This window comes from Natator depressus, chromosome 1 (assembly GCF_965152275.1).
Source record: "Natator depressus isolate rNatDep1 chromosome 1, rNatDep2.hap1, whole genome shotgun sequence".
Lineage (NCBI taxonomy): Eukaryota > Metazoa > Chordata > Testudines > Cheloniidae > Natator > Natator depressus.
In genome coordinates, this window is record NC_134234.1 from 317,872,338 (window position 1) to 317,892,450 (window position 20,113).

At 38.7% G+C, this 20,113-nt stretch overlaps 1 protein-coding gene across 1 annotated transcript in view; it reads left to right on the top strand.

Annotated features, from left to right (window-relative positions):
- The window catches only part of CELSR1 (cadherin EGF LAG seven-pass G-type receptor 1), a 258,104-nt gene that overhangs the window by 213,734 nt on the left and 24,257 nt on the right, over positions 1-20,113 (top strand). Inside the window, exons 16-24 of the mRNA XM_074942418.1 lie at positions 765-866; positions 3,044-3,138; positions 3,890-4,099; positions 6,786-6,969; positions 10,555-10,698; positions 13,052-13,253; positions 13,614-13,781; positions 16,165-16,291; positions 18,770-18,970. Of these exons, the coding sequence (XP_074798519.1) occupies positions 765-866; positions 3,044-3,138; positions 3,890-4,099; positions 6,786-6,969; positions 10,555-10,698; positions 13,052-13,253; positions 13,614-13,781; positions 16,165-16,291; positions 18,770-18,970 (1,433 nt within the window). The remainder of the gene's footprint in view (positions 1-764; positions 867-3,043; positions 3,139-3,889; positions 4,100-6,785; positions 6,970-10,554; positions 10,699-13,051; positions 13,254-13,613; positions 13,782-16,164; positions 16,292-18,769; positions 18,971-20,113) is intronic.

The window sequence follows — 20,113 nt, forward strand, 5'->3', positions numbered from 1 at the left end:
TTTTGCAGCCATCAACTGCTTCCAGCATTTTTAAAAAATGTTATTACTTTCAATGTTATTAAGTGTTATTACTAAAGAAATAGAAGAGTATTAATTGAGGCTAATATTTTATCTAATTTATGCCAAATGAGGAAAGTGCTAGTTAAGAAGAAAGCAAAACATTCTTGTCCTGTTATTTCTGAGACATAGATACATGAATCCGTCTGCTAGCATCATCATAACCTCAAATTGTGATGCTGTGCACCAAGTCACTAACACCTCCTGCTCCCTATGCCTGTTAAGATCAGTTATGTAAAGGAGTCTGCGTAGGGGGAGATGATTGCACCACTCTTAGGGTGCCCTCTGCTGGCCTAGCCATGAAGCCACATTGACGGTGGTTTCAAATGATTTGTATATTTTACCTTCCCCACGGATGGTTGGTTCTTGGTCTCAGGGTAAAGTGAAGTGGAAATTCACTCCCAGAAAGGTGGCTAAAGTTATACAGTGTGTATGGTGTGACATCCAGAGTCCCAAATTAATAATGACACTTCCTTGGCATGTATGTCTTTGCTTGCACGATTGAATAGCACTCTGGTTAAAGTTTGGGGAACACTGGTTTTGAAAAGAGAACAAATATAAATGGCTCCCTATGGAAGCTGTTGGAGATTCCAGTAAGGTTCTAAGTGCAGGGAAAGCCTTTCTGCAGCTGTAAATGTATTCTTACTATTATTTCCCTAACTTTACATTGCTAGAAAAATTGCATTATTTCTTTATTCCTGTCACAGTGATTTACAATGGGTGTCCCAAAGCATTTGAAGCTGGCATTTGGTGGCCACAGACCAAGTTTGGACAGCCAGCTGCTGTGCCATGTCCCAAGGGATCAGTGGGTAAGTTGACTGGGTAGAACATTAATATTTTTACCTGAAGCTCTGGTATGGGAAAAAATGAGAGTGAAAAAACTTGTATACATAGAGAAGAATTTATTTTAAAAGTCTAGAGTTTACAATGTAGCTTGTGGTTGTCACAAGCTGAAGGATTTATCTAGGTATAACTTCCATATCAAGAATTAATTAAAGCACATTCCAGTTAACAAATGAAAGGCAGAACATTAAAAATGCAGTAGATAAATAAACAAGCGAACGTAATATGGAAAAGAGAGTCTAAAACAATATCTGTAAATGAGCACAGTCAAATGTTTCAGTTTCCATTCACTGTATAAAGTAATTATTATGTTTTGTTTTCAGCGCATAATGGATTACACATGACCTTTAGCGATATAACTCATGTAGACAGGGATAAAATGTGGAGTACTTATATGGTATTTGCTTTACTAAATTTCTGCTAATATAACTTCAGAGGTACAATGTAGCTAAAATTTTCCATCAAGCACTTTACCTTTCTGCATCATTTGAGGTTCCTGATGATTGCATTTTATCAAGAATGTAAGCATGACTTCTCCTTCTGTATGAGGAGTAGCAGCTGCAGGTTTGGGCTGCATTAATGTTTCTAAATAAAACATTGATTATAATGGACACATCTGTGCTTCCACCATTTTGTTATGACTATTATCCTTTATATCTAATGGGATGGATCACATGTGACAAAAGTGTATGTGTGTGGGATGAAGGAAACAAGTGAATGACAACCTAATATGAAAATTAGGCAATATTCTAATGCACCTTTCCAAGCAAGTTTCTGTTATTGAAATTCATTGTTTATTTGGAGAATATGAGCTTTTTTCTTAAATAAGTATTATTAATGAAGAGAATAGGGAAAAAGAAAGGCTCTTGGACAGCAAACACTAGCAGCTGTGAGTGTTTCACTGAATATGTTTGTCTGCTAGACTACAACAATGGACTAAAATAAGATTATTCTCACATAGCTTGTGGAGAATTTTTTGTGGGAAATGAAATCTCTGTAACTACTTATCTCATTTCTACACTTGCCAACTCTTATCTGTTGTTATCATTTGCAAGTGGAATGAACTGTAAATGATTATATAACTTTTAAAAGTAGCACCATGGAGTATTAGCATTGACTCCATATGTTTGAGGAAAATTGGTAGCCCTTGAGTCTCCAGTTCTGAGAACTTCCCGGGCCAGGTGGGGGTAGGGTAAATTACATTTTTAAACTAACTTTATTTAAATTTTCAACTAATATACATTTTTGCATAAAATAAATTTTCATCAATGATATTTGCATTCCTCTTGTGATTGTTTGTGTGTATGCTAGCAAATGAGAGAACAGGCAGAGATGTCTGTGGAAACAGCAAATTTTAAGTGAACATTCCAGAACATTGGCAGAAAGCAAATTTTGTATTTGCAAATGTGGATATTTGAACTGAAAACCTGAGCCTAGGTCACACACAGCCAGTCAGGAAACAGAAACAATATCATGAGATTTTGTTTCCAGTCAGAGATAACGAACATAGCTAAAATTTTTGAAAAGCAAATACCCACAATCAGCTGTTCACAAGGAATCTACAAACCAAGAAACAGCTGTAGAAATTAGTTGGCAAATAATTTCAAATAATGAATAGATTAAATTAAATAGAAAGCTGCTTCCAAACAAGTCCAAATGAAAAAAGGAATTTACATTTGTCGCTTAAAGTGTTCACTGTGAACAATGTGCTTACCTGTAATATTGACAGTGCTCACATGTTGTGAAGCACAGCTAGCATTTATCCAGGATACCCACCTGACTGAACGAATGAATTCTCACCTGTAATGGATAGATGTTTCTCTCATCTTTGGTGTTTAGGAATTGCACAATCTTTCTTATATTCACAGTTGCTTAATTCATCAAAAGATGCTTTGGCAACTAGCATGAGACAGGTTTAGACAGATATCTGGAGGCTAACATAGACCATTGTTGGAGAAATCTATTTATGAACAACAATAAAGTGTGTAACTTTCCTGAGGCTGAGGAATGCTAGTTTGCAAGGTGAAATATGTGTTTTTCTTTAAGAGATTTGAAAGTAAAAAGCTAATTTTCTAACAAATTCTATATTGCTTTGTGCAGAACTATTGTAGGTCTTGTTAATCCTTTGTTTTGTTTTCTTCAGGGAATGCAGTTCGGCACTGTAATAGTGAGAAAGGCTGGCTCCCTCCTGAGCTTTTTAACTGTACCACCGTTAGCTTTGTGGATCTTAAAATCATGGTAGGAAATGTTTCCTTATTCTTAGCAGGCCAGAGTCTTATCAACCTGTCCAATACGCAGTAGCGTCTACACATAATAGACATGCTTTGAACACAAAGAAATGAATAGACATATAGCTTTCCAAATGTGGTGATGGCTACTAGGACTGTATTCGTATTTGTTTACATCAGTGTCCAAACACTGAGACATTCGTTGTGGCCCCCAATCACACTGACTTCAGTGGAATAACACTGATTTACAACTGAATATCTGACCCAACATTTTCCTGGGGATTTATTAGAATTTACTGTGAGTTTTAGTAATTGTTTGTTGGTAAAGGCCCTTGGAGGTGTGTCATCCTGTTTTTAAATGCTCATCTTTGGCAGATTTTGTCTTGCATGCTGGGAAACCCACATGATGTTAATGTACATAGTAAATAAAATCCCCAACCCCTGTTATCTTCTCTAGTTCCTGCTTCTAATGCTCATCATCTCAGATAATCCCAGTCTCCAACTTGACACCACCAGGCTCCATCTGCCAGCTGTGTGAACGTTCAGACCCTGCATTTCCCTTTAGAACCTTTATCTTCTCTGACAGTCATGCACATTTCATTGCAATGTCCTCTCCCCTCCTTTCCCAGTAGTATTTCTGTTTGGATCAGATGATTCCTCTGTCTAGATGATGGAAAGCAACAGTGTCTTTGTAACTGGAATGACTGAACTAAGACTGTTGCAAAATTGTTTTCCCTTATTTTTTTTCCTTTCCACTTCAGAATGAAAAACTACATCTCAACGAGACCAAACTGGATGGAGATAAGTCCATACAGATTGCTAAAGTGCTGCAAAATGCCACCAAGTACACCAACTCCTTGTATGGCAATGATGTGAGGACAGCATACCTGCTGATGATCAGGGTCCTGCAGTATGAGAGCCAGCAGCAAGGGTTTGACCTAGCTGCGACAAGAGATGCGGAATTCAATGAAGTAAGAGAGATACTGTGTGCTCATGGGTTCTCACTGATGTGTTCATTTAGAAATTCATAAATGAGTTCACCTCAAACCCATGTGGAGTGAATGTTGTTTAATCTGTTTTACAAATTATTCCTTCTTCGGAATAGTTTGAAATGAAATTTGACCAAGTAGGGAGTTAGACGATAGGTAAAGTTCATCATAGTACCATCCAAAAAGCAGAATTCTCAGAACTAGAAAGTAATTGAGGGAAAGTGCTAATATTGAGTAAAATAGCTTTGTTTGTCACATTCTGCTGTTCAATGGAAAACCAGCCGGATCTTACCAAACTTTCATTTCAATACAGTACATAAAATATTGAAAGGTGAATTAACTCTGAAGGTGGGTTATCCTGTTGCACTCACATTGGATTTAAAAATCTTTTTAGAGGAGTGTGAAAAATTAATAAATGTACATCTGTATCATACCTTGCCTATAATTTCCAGTGTAGCTATTCCCTTACAGAAAATGAATACACAATCAGAATCCTTTATTTATGCATTTTTAATACAAACACGATTATAATTGGCCTGTTATGGGCTCTGGAGTTTTATATGTTGTTTTCATTAGAACTGAAGTAGTATTTTGACCAAAGCTCCCCTGCAGAATTCTTTAAAAACTTTTCTGACAATTTTGTATTCTGTAATAATACTCCTTTTCCTGGTTTTCTGTCCACAGAAGAGCACTGATACACTGTTTGTGCTAGTGTTAATTTGCAGACAAATATCTGTTGTTGATGGTGTATCAAGGTCTAAAAAAATTCTATAAAAATAGAGAGTTCATTGCAACTTAGAAACAAAGTGGTTTCCTCGCTGATGTAGAAAATTTCTCAGTATCTTAGGTTATTCAGTTTACAAATAATGAAAAAGACTTTTGAAACAGTTGTCTTTTTAGATTCCCCAGGTTTTAAGAGATTATTTTTTTCTTACTTAAAGCAAACACTGTGCCAACAAATTTGTAGCTTCAGGTACTGGATTTGGATGAATTTACACACCCAAGCCTTGAGATGGATTGCGTAAGAACTTAGTGGGTTTTGTTAAATAAAAGTGTGAACAAAAAGGAAGAGAGAAAAGGAGTACTTGTGGCACCTTAGAGACTAACCAATTTATTTGAGCATAAGCTTACGAAAGCTTATGCTCAAATAAATTGGTTAGTCTCTAAGGTGCCACAAGTACTCCTTTTCTTTTTGCGAATACAGACTAACCCGGCTGTTACTCTGAAAAAAGGAAGAGAAATAATCTACTTTTGAAATTTTGACTTCCATTTATTTTAAATATTTTCATGTACATAGCACTAAAATACCCACCATAATATTCAGTAGCTGCCTAAGTATTTTTAGGGGAGAGCAAGAATTAAAATAGATATGTTTTGGACATCTAATGTGTCATTAACAAGGAGAACCCATATGGAGAAGATGATATGGTTTAGGCTGAGAGACTGTAAGGAAAAGCAGAAGAAGTTTGCTGGTTATTGTTGAGTGAAGACTGTAAAATGCAGCAGAGTGGGTAATGCAAATAGCAATCATGAAAATTGGTGAGTTCTATTACAAGGCTGCTTCCATACTCTGCTGCACTGTGGTTTTAGCTAACCAGGTGATATATGGGTCTTTGTAAAGATGTTGTCTGTTCTTTTTGTTATCTCAAACCAATACTTAAGAGGCATCTTTCCCCTCTGCCAGCCAAATGAACGTTTTAGGAGGATGGTTATAGGAATGTTAGTCTAGGACATTGTGGAGCGTAATTTAATTTCTACCATAATTGTATCCAAGTTTATCCTCATATGTTATGTTTTTTGATACCATACAATAGTGTTTTCTACATTTGCTCCAAGAGCTTTTTGTAACAATTTCAGTGTTCTTGTTTAATTGAGCCTTATACAGTAATATTTTGTTTACTGCTTTTCTATTGTGTCTCAAGGTTGTAATATTTTGTAAAAATTGTAATATTTTGTTTAGTCTCCTAACTAAGAGCTGTATATGCAGAAGTTTATCCAGAGCCTTTTTTTTTCAACAGATTTTTATTTTAACACAACACAGAAATGGAAAAACACCCAACATATAATTTCAATTTTCTTTCATGATTATGAGTTTGTAATCACAAATTAAGATTAGTTCTTGCCACGTATGTTCCCCAAAAAGATGAAAAACAGGGACTGATTCATAGATTCCTTAATGATTCTACAGAAATATCAAACTCTGTAAGATAGGACACCATGTCTTCCCATTGGAAAATGAGATTTTTAACAAGTCTTATTCATCTGACTTCCCCAGGGGTGTTTCCTAACCTAGTTAGCAAGCAGTCTCTGCCTGTCCTGTCTCATCTCTGTGAGAGGCAAAGCCAGTATGTTTAGGTGTTCCTTCTGAGTTGTCTTGATTGGTTTCCTGCTTTAAAAAAACACTTCCTTGTAATCTCTGATCATTGCGCAGGTTGCTAATGAAAAGCTTGAAGGGATTTCTTATAAGTTAAACAACCTGAGGGTGACTAAAAGGTGTGCATTTATTTGATAAGGCTGGAGCAGAACATGCCTGGATCAAAATGTTTCATTATGTGTAATGCAAATCGTTTACAATATTCCTCACTTGAAACCTAGCCAGCTAAACTCCCTCGGTTGCCTTGTATTGGGTATTCTAATCATTTAAATGTATATTTATTTTTGTTCCTAGAACATCATTAAAGTGGGTAGTGCCCTTCTGAACCCCAACACCAAGGAGCACTGGGAGCAGATCCAGCGAACAGAGGGTGGCACATCCCACCTACTGAAACATTATGAGGAATATTTCAACACAGTGGCCCAGAACATGAAGAAAACTTACCTGAAACCTTTTGTCATTATTGCCACAAATATGAGTGAGTAGCTGTTGAAAACTGTCTTTTCTGTTAGATGAAATTCCCTGACACTTGAGAGCATCAGGTATTGTCCATCCACTGGACCAGCAACGTGTTCTGCAGAGAACAGCCAAGGGTGCCAAGGCTATATAAGCGAAAAGCTCCAGGATGCTGGGTCTGAAGGGAACAGCCCCCAACATTTTTCTCCAGACATGTTTAACTCATCCCTTGACAATGCTACATGCGCATTGAAAGAGCTCTCTGCTCTCTGGCTTGGAATCCTGAGCCAAAATGCAAGCCATGTGTTTCTAAAACTGTAAATTGCCAGAACATATATGAGGATTTTAAGGTTTCACAGAGCTATGGTGGGTGTTCAGTTCCAGAGTCGGAAGATATTTATTTTCATGACATCTTGATGGGTCTTGAGACTGTTCCAATAATCAGAATATTATAGTGACACTGAGTTAAGATTCTTTCATAAATATGCAACCACACATTAATATACCCACCTCAAGCACTGGAATTTCTAGAATTCCTCTGAAAACACAGTTTTCAGTAGAGTACTTCTACAACCAAGATATTAGCCCAGATGAAGCTATCAGCAGCTAAGCTGCATGGTCTAAAGGACTGAGCAGAAGACTGGGAGCCAGAACCTCTTGATTTCCAATCCCGACTCTTACTCTAATTTTGACTTACAATGTTATCTTGTTGTGTCAGTTTCTTTTGATCTGCAAAACGGAGATGATAATTCTTGCCAATCTACCTCACAGAGGTTATGTGATAAGTAATGAGTTGATATTTGTTCAAAGCTTTGAAAACATAAAGTGCTAGGTAAATGCTAAGTATGATTATTATTAAAATAAGCAGGAAAATCCAGTCTTACATGGCAGAAAAGCTTATCAGCAAAATTTCAAGTAGAGGGAGAGAGAAACTCACAAAGAAATATCCCTGACCCAGCCTGTATTCCATCCCATGTACCAATAGGGTTTTTATTCTGTGTGAATGGTTGGAGCCTAGAAGTGCGAGTTGGTCTGGAATTTTCCATTAAAATGTTTTTTCAGTGGAAAATGCCATTTCCACAAAACTAAAATTTTCCATGAGAAAATTTTGATTTTGCCAAAATGGCTTGATTTTCCATTGGGAAAATTGACACAAAATATTTCAGGTCTGATCAACCCAGATTGAAACATTTTATTTTGAGTCAGTTCAGCATTGATTTGTTTCATTCTTATCTGCCATGGTGCCTCATGGGTGTTGTAGTTCAGGTGTCTCATACCCCCATTTTCCCCTATGAGTCAGGCTCCCTGCCTAGACTACATCTCCCATGTGGCACCATGTTCTCCCCTGTGGTTGATCTGACACAGTGCATCATGGGAGCCGTATGACCACAGTGTATCACCATATGAAATGCAGTCCGACTGGGAGACCTGCCCATAGAGGCAAATGGAGGCATGAGATGCCCGAACTACAATTCTGATGACACACTGTGGCAGCTCAGGGCGCAACAGATTAAAGTTGAATCAATCAAGCCAACCTGTTCAGCAAACTGAAACAAAACGTGTTGATTGTTGAAATGTTTTGCTATTTCCAAAGCAAATTTTTCTGAACTTTCCCTTCCTCAAAAATTTTTGATATTTCAACTTTTCATCCCAATTTGGCATAACAACTCATTTCAAAATGTCTGAATTTCCTGCTGGATGAAAAATCTGATTTTTCCATCAGCTCTGCCTGAGGTCAGAAGGATGTAGCTTCTAAGGGGCAAGGCAATTCTGTACTGACTAGTTTCTTTTTTCTCTCTCTCTCTCGAGCAATTTTTCTAGGTGGGTGTTGCATTAGTAGGGTTGACTAACAACTCATCTAGGAATTATTTAGGGACTAGGGAAAGAATGGGAATTGGCAGTGCTTAACTTGGACATTTCCTCACACAGAAACCTGCAGTGAGCCTGATACAGTTACCCTCCACAGCTCCAGCTTCTCAATTTTAATTTTTATTAAAATGCCTGAATTGGCAGCTTGTGAGGTTTTAAAAAATTGAAAGTTATAAACCAAACACTATAAACACTTTTAGCAGTTGCAGAACAGCCAGGGGGTCTGGAGATGAGCCCCAGAGTAGCTAGAAATGCAGGGATAGGGGAGAGCTGAGAAGTATTCTCATCCCTAACCTCTCCAAGGAACAAGAGACTGAGGCTAGGAATCTAACCCACTTCTTTTGCATGGCAAACACTAAAACTAAGCCATGGGGTCAGACCTTTAGTATATGAGTAGCGGTAGAAGTATTATAACTTTTTAACTTAGTTTTTGAAAGATGTCTTTTTTAAACTTCTAGCTCATACATATCCCTGTCAAGAATATTGCAGCACTTTGTATAGCTATGTTCTCCTGTTGCTGACCACCACACAATATTTCATATAGACAAAATAAGTAATTTCCACATCAGTGGCAATGTAATATAATACCATGCTATATTACCTCCTGTCCAATGATTTTAAACCATCTTACAAACATTAAGCTTCACAGTACTCCTGTGAACTAGGGAAGTATTATTATCCCCAACTTACATATGGAAAAAGTAAGGCAACGATTTTTCCAAAGCCATACAGGAAATGTATGATGAAGCTAGGAATAGAATCCATATTTCCTGACCACCAGTCCTGTGCATCCCTCCTTTTTGTCCCTCCTACCATCCCTCTTACCAGCCTTCTTCCCCACTACCATATGTAAAAGTTTACATTTTATACTTTTCCAGAAGATGACATAAAGTGCAGTTGATTCTGAAAATTGACCGTGCCCATTCATATTTGTCTCTCAATGAGCACTAGAGAAATTTGCTGTTTGTTAGCAAAAATACATTTTCTACCTGCTAGCTTTGGTGCTTAACCTGGGATATGAGAGAGACTAGGTGGGTGAGGCAAGTTTTCAAACTTACACAGAGTTACAACATTGCATATAACCTGGGATATGAAAGTCAAGCTAGGTCTTTCCAGTTTGTTCATAATCAGCAGCAATAAAGATTCCGCAGTACAAATTCTAACCTCAGGTACAGATGTGCATCTCAGTTAAAGGCAATGATAAAATATGAAAAATGATAAAAAATGGCTCTGCCATTGGGATTTAGTTAGCAAGTCTGTTGATCTTGTTCAGAAATTGCATCCAGCTCATTTTCTTTGTTGTGTTATTTCTGCAGTACAAACAGGAGAAAAAAATAGTAAAAACTTATTTTTGAAATAGCAGATCTGGCTATTTGAACTCATACAAGAAGTTGGGCTATTGAGTTGGAATCTGCCATTTTTAGATAGTTTATGTTCAGGACAGAACAGCACTTTACTAATACGAAATCTTTTTTGTGTGAAATTTGTAACCATTACATATGCACTGCATATACCTTTATATTCTCTAAATATGAAATAATGCTGGAACATATGATTTCAGTCATCACTGGAAATAATTATTTGATTACAATAATTATTGATTACATTGGCATTTTTTTGGTTCAAATTTCTTAATGCTATGGATTTTCTAAAGTATTGGTAAAATTTCATTTTTGGATAATACCCTATATGATTGAAATTAAGTTAATATTATGAGGAATTTAATTTTTTTTCACAGTTATTGCTGTTGACATCTTTGACAAGTCTAATTTTACTGGCGCTAAAGTACCACGGTTTGACAGGATTAAAGAAGATTATCCTAAAGATTTGGAGTCATCTGTTTTGTTCCCTGATACTTTGTTCAAACCTTCAGATAGAAAAGGTAAAACACCTCTCCAGATATTCAGTAGTAATCTTCCAATCGAATCTTAGGGATCAGTTATGCCTCTTATGAGGCAGAATTGTCCTGGGGCAGAGGTGGGGCAATCATATACATCAAGTGAACCTTACATAGAGATAGAATGACTCTGTGGACCTGTAAGACATAATGCCTTCAGGGCACTAAGGGGAGCATTGTGGGCTGGGAAACTTGCTATACCCATTCATCAGTCCCCTCACACTGCTCTGTCACTGTGCATAGAAATGGTCCTGTCCTTTATTCCACACAGGAATGGCCTTTAGCACTATTGGCAGCACTCATGACCTCCCCCCACCCACAGGCTCCCCAGCACATCCACCCAAATTATAGCTGGCCCTAGTACAGTCATATCTTGTCAGCTTGCCCAAGTAGGGGAAGCTCTTATAGACTGACATATGTTCTAGGGTTAGACGATTCTCTGAAAACCGCACAGCTCAGATTTTTGTAGCATTTACACCTGACAGTTTGATGATCTGCTATTTTTTATATCTATTCTAGAAGGGAAGATACTGCAAATGATTGTATCAGAAACCCTTCAAACATCATTGTTAATGAAAACTTGTATTCAGAGATTAGCTGTTCTCTCCAGACTGGGAAGTTGTTTCTTATTCACCCCAGAATAGCAGGAACATGGCCCTGTTTCTTTAGGAACTCAATAAAATCCACAGTATGTAAGTGAAAACTGTGAACATTAGATGGCACCTGGTCTCCTGTGAAGGCATGAATGAGAATTTCAGCAGAAACAGAGTCAGTGGTGGCACAGGTGCGCAGAGCAAGTGAAAGACAGATTTACAGACAACATGGTATGAAAGATGGAGAGGCCAGAATCAAGGATGATGCCAAGTTAACAGACAGCAAAGGCAAATAGAAGGTCTAACCGAAACAGGCAGGTGGAGGATATGTTTGAAAGTGTACTTCTTACAAAGATACAGAGTTCTGCCTTTGAGACATTTGAAGAAAGTTGAGATAAAACCACAAGACAAGGTCAACACAGGCAGAGAGAGTAACCCAAATGGAATCATTAAAAGTGTCAAACGTTATATATGGCTGAGTATCCTCAGTATAAAAATATATCAGTATAATATAAATAATATATAAAGGTAATACATTTGTAATGAAGATTTTTCTTGTAAGTAATATATTTATGTGATCTGTCTCTTTTCTGTAAGAGGAAAGCAAATGGCATTAAGAGATACTACCAAAATTTGAAGATCATGTGGAGGTGCCAATTTAAAGTAAAAACTCTGTGGCCCATTACTGTTGCACTCCGAAAAGGCACACAATGTACTGTAAATCTTTCATGGTACATGCAGTATAAGAAGGATAATATACATGGGTTTTAATATTTCTCCTTAAATTGCACATCTTATTTAAATGTATGTGCCTGTTTTAGCCCCAGAACTGCTCATATTCTAACTAGTGTGACAAAGTTCTTCCTCTACCTTGGTGGGTCTTGTTGGCGGATTTGCTCACCTTGGAGCTTCACGGCAGCCCTTAGTTTGGCTGTTTTCATGAGCCCACAGTCCAGGTCAACTCCTCCTGTGTCTGACCAGGAGTTGGGAGGTTTGGGGGGAACCCGGGCCCGCCCTCTACTCCGGGTTCCAGCCCAGGGCCCTGTGGAATGCAGCTGTCTAGAGTGCTTCCTGGAACAGCTGTGCGACAGCTACAACTCCCTGGGCTACTTCCCCATGGCCTCCTCCCAACATCTTCTTTATCCTCACCATAGGACCTTCCTCCTGGTGTCTGATAATGCTTGTATTCCTCAGTCCTCCAACAGTATGCATTCTCACTCTCAGCTCCTAGTGCCTCTTGCTCCCAGCTCCTTACATGCACACCACAAACTGAAGTGAGCTCCTTTTTAAATCCAGGTGCCCTGATTAGCCTGCCTTAATTGATTCTAGCAGCTTCTTGATTGGCTGCAGGTGTTCTAATCAGCCTGTCTCTCATAATTGTCTCCAGAAGGTTCCTGATTGTTCTGGAACCTTCCCTGTTACCTTACCCAGGGAAAAGGGACCTACTTAACCTGGGGCTACTATATCTGCCTTCTATTACTCTCCTGTAGCCATCTGGCCCGACACTGTCACACTAGATAGAAAGATGGTTGTTATTTGATTTTCAGTTGTATGATTATATAGTATGCAATATAGTCATATAAAGTATCCTGAAACATGGTATCAAAAGTGTCCTCAGTGCTGTGCATCTAAAGTTACCTGGGCGCGAATGTTAACGTAGGTAACGAACTGTAAACATCTGTTAAAATGGTAGCCCAGACTTATGGTGAAAGAGTTAGGCTTGAATGTTTATATTGATTTTGTAGTGGCACCTACAATGAAGCCATCAAACCAAAAAATGTCCTCTAAGACGGATAATGGTATTTTAAACCCTGAGAATGCATTTACAAAGAGAAAGAAGCGACACCCAGATGAGTCTAACCAGTATGCTGTTGCTATGGTGATTATATATCGATCTCTAGGACAACTTTTACCTGAGCACTACGATCCTGACAGAAGAAGCTTAAGGTAAACTTTATACACATCTGTGAACTGCTCATAGAATCCTTCTGACTTGCTTTGAATGCTAGGTGGTCAGTGGTGCTATTATGTTACAATTATACTTCTCAGCTATCAGCTGTCATCCATTTGTTAGTGTAAAAGTAATTGTTTGCGGAGCCGTCCTTCTCTTGTTCTAGATATTTGAGACCATAGACTGTTGTGTGAGAACAACCAGATCAGCAATGCTAGGTTTGAGAAATGTAAATACCTTCTGATTGTGCAGCCATGACAACTCCTTGATTGCGACACTCATTTGCGGTAGCTGCAAAATTGGGCTGTTGTATTTTAATGTTGAAATCTTTTTGCAACTTTGCTTTATTTCCACAGGTTACCTAATCGACCCATCATTAACACACCCATAGTGAGCACCACCATTCATAGTGATGGGGAACCTGTACCAAACCTCCTGGAAAAGCCCATTATACTTGAATATGCCATGCTGGAAACAGAGGAGAGAACTAAGCCAGTCTGTGTGTTCTGGAACCACTCAATCATGTATGTTTGGTGACTTCTTTAATATTTTGGGAGGGAGTCAGGCCAGGCCATTGCAGTGCAGGTTTCAGAAGTTCAGGCTGAGAAGGAGGCACCGTACAAGAAGAACATGAACATTTTGTTCTTAGTTTGTTCGTGTAGGCAGCTTAAGGTAAACTTTATACACATCTGTGAACTGCTCATAGAATCCCTCTAAGCATGATCAATATACAAGTAATTAGAATAACTCCTGAGAACAAAAGGATGATCCTCTAAAAATGTGGCTTTCTAACAAACTCTCACTGCAGGATACGTAACTTTCTGCAATATCTTATCACAGTGAAATATGAGCCTCAGGAAAGCCAGTGATTTTACAAACTCTGAGTGAGCTTTCCCCTCTTGTGTTAAAGTCCCTGGCTGGGAGCTCTGGGAAGAAAATCTCTGTTAGGATTTGCTTGCTGGGTTCCTTGCCTATTGTTCCATCCTCCAGTCCTTGCAGTTGAAGGGGCGCAAAGCAGAGAAGACTCCCTGTGCCTTCCCATACTCTCTGTGGCACGACCAAGCCCAATTTGGCTATATATGAGTACAATTATAGCAGCTAGCTATTCTTCATACAAGAACAAGTGGAAATGTGGTTCTTAAACAGTTGATGAGATTACAAATTTTAAACTGAATTACATACACCACAATCTAACCTCAAAATATCATTTTGAAATAAAAAGTTGATCACAAGGACAATTGTGCTAGTTACTAGTAACTTATCTTTCCTCCAATAAACTATTGCTTATTTGTCTTTGTTTTAGTGAAAAATAAAAGGGATGTGTGAGTGGGTGGGAAGGGAAGTGTCTATTATGGAACCTTTGACCCTTCCCATTCCATCTTTCAGCCCATCATGATCAAGCAGCAGTTTCTGTGTCTGACTTTTATGGAAGGAAGTAGTAGGGAGAATAAGGAAAAATATTCTCAGTCTAGTCTAGTCTTTCATATTTGGTAAAGAGGAAAGTTGAAAACACAAATATTCCTTAAAGATACAGAGAATGCTATGAACAATATTACGTTGTGTAAGCATTTTGGGATTCTACAACGTTATGAAAATATGAAGAGCAATCCTCTTTGAAATATTTTTAAGGGTGTGGGAAAAAGGAATGAACATTTTGTGTTAAGAGTTAACTACTCATTCAGCATTTAATAATTCTGATGTATTAAAATGAATATATAAATATAAAAAATGAAAGTCCCAAATCATGATATTACAAATATACTAATAGGATTATAATAGTCTCTTTTTCAGGAAAAACATATCAAGTGTGCATTTTTCAAGAGAGCTCAAAGGGGCAATGAAAATCTAATACAGCAGTAATTAAGTTTAGAGAAGCAATTTCTTGACGCCTTAAACAATTGTTTCTGTGAATAGCTCATAAAAGAAAATGACAATTCCTATGTTCATAAAGTTTTTCAGTAATAGTACGGGTTAGAATAACTCAATAGTTTTAAATAGTTTGATATTTTGCCTCTTTTGTTGCTGACTACTTCATTGGTACTTCAGTCCATTTTGTGGCTTCTTCACAGTTGCCGTTAAAAACCAACTTTGTTCGTTGGCTTTATAATTTCTTGTAACAAAAGAATTTTAAAAAAGCTAACTATGTTTCAAGGGGGCTAGTTATCTTAAAAACACAATTAAAATATTATATTGCCAAATGGAAAAAACAGTTAAAATGTCTAATTAGAAGCCTTTGAAATGAATACAGTAATATTTGTTGTTCATAATTTTTACAGAATAGAGTAATAGATTTCAGGACAAATTCATCCCTGAAGTCAGAGGAGTTATACCTGGTGGAATTAGGAAGCTTTGCTGGGTTATCTGTTCCTCTCTGGTGCTGGTGCAGGATATCCCTCGATATAGAATATTGTTCTCTATAGTGTGTTTTGTCATATTTTCTCCAATCTGATTTTAAAAGAACACAGTTTAAAATCTCACACTTCTGTTTGAAAATACTTGTAACAATCATAGGTGAAACAATAACTAAGATGACTGAGAAATTAAAGGTGAAAATATATTTCTTGGTATTTTCAGTTTGTTTCCTTTGCACAAGTGACATCACTTTGTTTTGTCACAAAAATTGGGCAAAAAGAAAAGGGGATGCATGTTATATCTGAAACCATTTCTGACTCAGCTTTTGAAACTGCCTAGATTTCAGGGTGATAGTGTCCCAATAAATCAATGCAGGTGAAGGCTGCCAATGTTCAACTTTGCCTAGGATGCTGTTCCCACTAATCTAAAACTGAGAGCTGCATTAGTGATTAATATCATTGATGGGGTGAGGGGTGAAAGGAGGAAGTGGTCATGTAAGGATGCTCTAGAACAATAAAAGTTTATCACTTTACTTGTGCTTTCTTCATTCAACAGAGTTGGTGGGTCTGGAGGCTGGTCCTCCAAAGGGTGTGAGCTTTTTTCCAGAAATCAGAGCCATGTTTCTTGCCAGTGCAATCACATGACCAGCTTTGCAGTCCTAATGGACATTTCAAAACGAGAGGTGAGTGGCCACACTCATGCAGCTGCTGGGCTAAGGTGTTTTTAAGAGGCCTCAGGTGTGATTTAAGAGCTTTTCCCCAACTGGTTAATTCCTTCTTTGCTTTCTCCTGCAAATAAAGCCAACAGCATGTCAGAGATGTATTCTTGTAGTGCCTGCCAGTGCTGCTGCAGTGAGGCCTATGTCCATATTTTCACTGAGTTTATTACATGGCCATAAAAATGTAGTTCTGGACTAAAAATTGATGGACAAGACTACAGATTAGAATATTGTATGGGTGGGGGGGGACTCCTTCTCAGTTCAGAAAAGGCTGCTTTGGGCTGAACTCTGCTCGGCTGTAGAGGGCCTGTGCAAGGCCCTCTCCATCACTAAAGTCCAGCTATGGGGTAGCAGTCACATGGCTTGGGGGTTCTTGCACACTGCAGACCGGGGGCTCTGTGCTGTCCTAATAGGTGGATATGGAGAAAGCTAGCAAGGATAATCAGGACAGGGGTCCCCACATGTGTTTACACAGAGCCAGTGGCTGGGAACCCCCAAATAGGTTGTGTGGAGGAGCTGTGGCAATTATTCCAGACAATATATATGTAGATTTAAAGGTCAGAAGGAACTGTTTGACCTCCTGTATAACAAACGCCATAAGCCTTCCCCAGAATAATTCCTGTTTTTTTAGAAAAACATCCAGTTTTGATTTAAAAATTGCCAGGGATGGAGAATCCCCCACAACTCCTTGGTAAATTGTTCCAGTGGTTAATTACCCTCACTGTTAAATATGTAAACCTTATTTCCAGTCTGAATTTGTCTAGCTGCAACTTCCAGTCATTGGGTCTTGTTGTATCTTGGTTTGATAGACTGAAGAGCCCGATATTGAATATTTGTTCCCCATGTGGATACTTATAGACTGTGATCAAGTCATCCCTTAATCTTCTCTATGTTAAGCCAAATAGATTGAGCTCCTTGAGTGTCTCGCTATGAGACATGTTTTTCTTTGCTTTAATCAATCTGATAAGGATGAAGACTTCTTCCCACACCACAGGTGGCTGCGCTTTATAGATATGTGAGTGGTCCTTATGTAGAAATGTCCACATGCTCCCCTCATCCAGAAATATGTAAATGGGAACAAACAAATGCATAAACTTAACAGCTCCACTGAAACTTGAGTGTCTGTAACTCTCCCCACACAGTCTGTAAGACAGATAGGGTCCAGAGTGGGCAGGCAACAAGGCCCAAAAAGGCAATGGAGGTCTTGTGATTATTTGGATCCTTGCTCTCCACCCTGTATACCCACTCTGTATTGCCCTACATCCACGCCCCACCCCATTATGCCTTCGCCTCCCCCTCCCCAAGCCATAGCAGCAGAGCGAGACTGGCAGTCACACTGTTACTGGTGATGACGTCCTGCTGCATTCTGTGAGTGGTGCAGAGAGGAGCCACAAAGCATGTAGTGGAGAGTTACTGCTGCTCAAGGCACAACCTACTCTGTAAAGAGTGTGTGCTATCTAATGCCTGCCTACTCCTGGTCAGTCTGGGGGCCTTGATGATCTTTTGAACAGGGGAAAATGGCTAAAGGGAGGAAGGGAGCATCTTGTTAGCCTTTTCCCCCTCTCCATAGGGGCCCATATTTTTCAGTGCAGATTTGTGAGCCCTCTGCCCTGCACAAAAGATCATCTCGGTTAAAGTTAGTTAAAACCCTTGCAATCTTTCTGGATGAAATGCCATCTGTGGAATGTAATGTCCTGGTTCCAATTGCTTGCTTTGTTTGTTTGCTGGCAATACTCATGGGAGGAAGCTGAGCAAGATTTGGACATAAAGACGGCCTTGTTTTGCTTTGCGCCACAGAGAGTCAAGTTTGACAAACTAACCACTAATGCAAAGCTCATGAAAATTCCCAGTTCCCACCTAAGAAGTTACAGTTGTCATAGAAGTAGAGACTCATGTTCATCTTTCTAAATAGGATTGTACTGTAGTTATCTATAGTTAAGCATCGGTTTTACTTAAGTCCAGAGGCCAGATTCACATCGGTATGCGCCGCAGTGCACAAAACAACACTTGTCAGTTGAAAAACTACAGTATAGATCTTGTGAAGTTGCCAATTTGAAAAGAGTTAGATTTTAATTTACTATCTGGAGGGGTTCTTGCTTGGCACATACTGATTTCCTGTTAACACTGATTTTCTTCAGGAAGCTGTAAATCAGGACAAAAGTAAAACTGGTTCAGTAGTTTGAAATTTGCTTAATGGTGGTTTTGTATTTTTAATCCCCCGAGTGAGCTAGTTTTACCCGACATGTAAAAGGGCTTATGATACATTTTCTTCATGCTCAAGAGGTTGAGTCCCCACTGGCCCCACTTCCATCTGTTCTGTAGTAAATTTGCTGCCTGGATATTAGCTAAAAGTTAAAATTTTTTTCTAAGAAATTACATCAGACAAAAAACATAATTAGAAGGAAGGCTTTACAGAGATGTTTTTAATCTGTCACTCCACAGAATGGCGAGGTGCTTCCTCTGAAGATAGTCACTTACACCACTGTATCCATCTCATTGGTGGCTTTGCTGATGACCTTCATACTGCTAGTTCTGATCCGAACACTGCGTTCAAACCTACACAGCATTCACAAAAACCTGGTGGCTGCCCTTTTCTTCTCAGAATTGGTCTTTCTTATTGGAATCAATCAGACAGAAAACCCGGTAAGAGCCAGTTCAGTGCTTTTGGGATACCAGCTGCCATTCAATGACTGAAGCTTTGTGTAAAGCTCTAAATAGAGTGTTCACACCGCAGGTTTTGATCATTTGTTATCTATTTCACTTTTTCTTTTTCCTTTTTTGGGGGGGCTGGAGGGAGCACGAAGGTTTCATTTGTATGAAGCCTACACCTTTTTATACACCACTCATTGGGATGAATAGTTGTCCCATTAGATAGGGAAGGTATTTTTTTCCCACAGGTAACAGATGAAAACTGCTCCCCGAAGGGCAAATGTGACATAAGACTTGAACCCTGAACATACTGATTTCCTCCTTCGGTTCTGCCTGATAACATTCTACCTCATTTTATCTCTCCAGTACTGTGCAGAACAGACTCCTTTAGAAGCCCACGCAGAAGCTCCTAGTGCCGAAAGGCATGTCACCAAGCACCAGTACTACTCAAGAGCAGTGTGCATGTCCCACACTGACACCGGTCATGCTGGAGAAGCCGATTGCCTGGCACAGGTAGCTTGCTACCTCCTGGCATGACAGGGAAACCCATTGCCTAGCACCGTGCTTTCCATTCACTGTGGTTTCTGGCTTTGCCACAGCATGAATATTTTTATAGCTTAGTGCAGCCTTCTCTTGCACTGGCCAGTGTGCATGAGGAAACGCAACCTGGATTGAAACTGTGAATGCGGGAAATACAATATACATGACATTTTCATGTTTTATAATCAGTGCCTCATTTGTAGCCATTTTTATGTAGCAATTATTATTATTTATTAATGGCATCCAAAATGTACTGGGTTCAGTGCATACAGGCAAAAGGAAAGGTTCCTGGACCAGAGAACTAGTAGTCTGCATAAACAGCCAATGTACAGATGGGGCATGGAGTTGCAGTGAAAAGAATATAAAATCATACAAACAAGCTTTTATAATTTAGACCATTAGAAATGTTTCGTAAATATTATTTGAATGTTCTGTTAGACATATCTTTTTAAACAGCCTTTACTCTAAATCCCAGATAAGTAACTTGAGAGAGAAGGTAGCTATAAACACAAGTGAAGCTGATTGCATTGATTTTTTCATTGTCCAAGGGGAGAGAAGTGCAAAAGACATGTAGATTTGAAGACTAGAAGGGTCCAT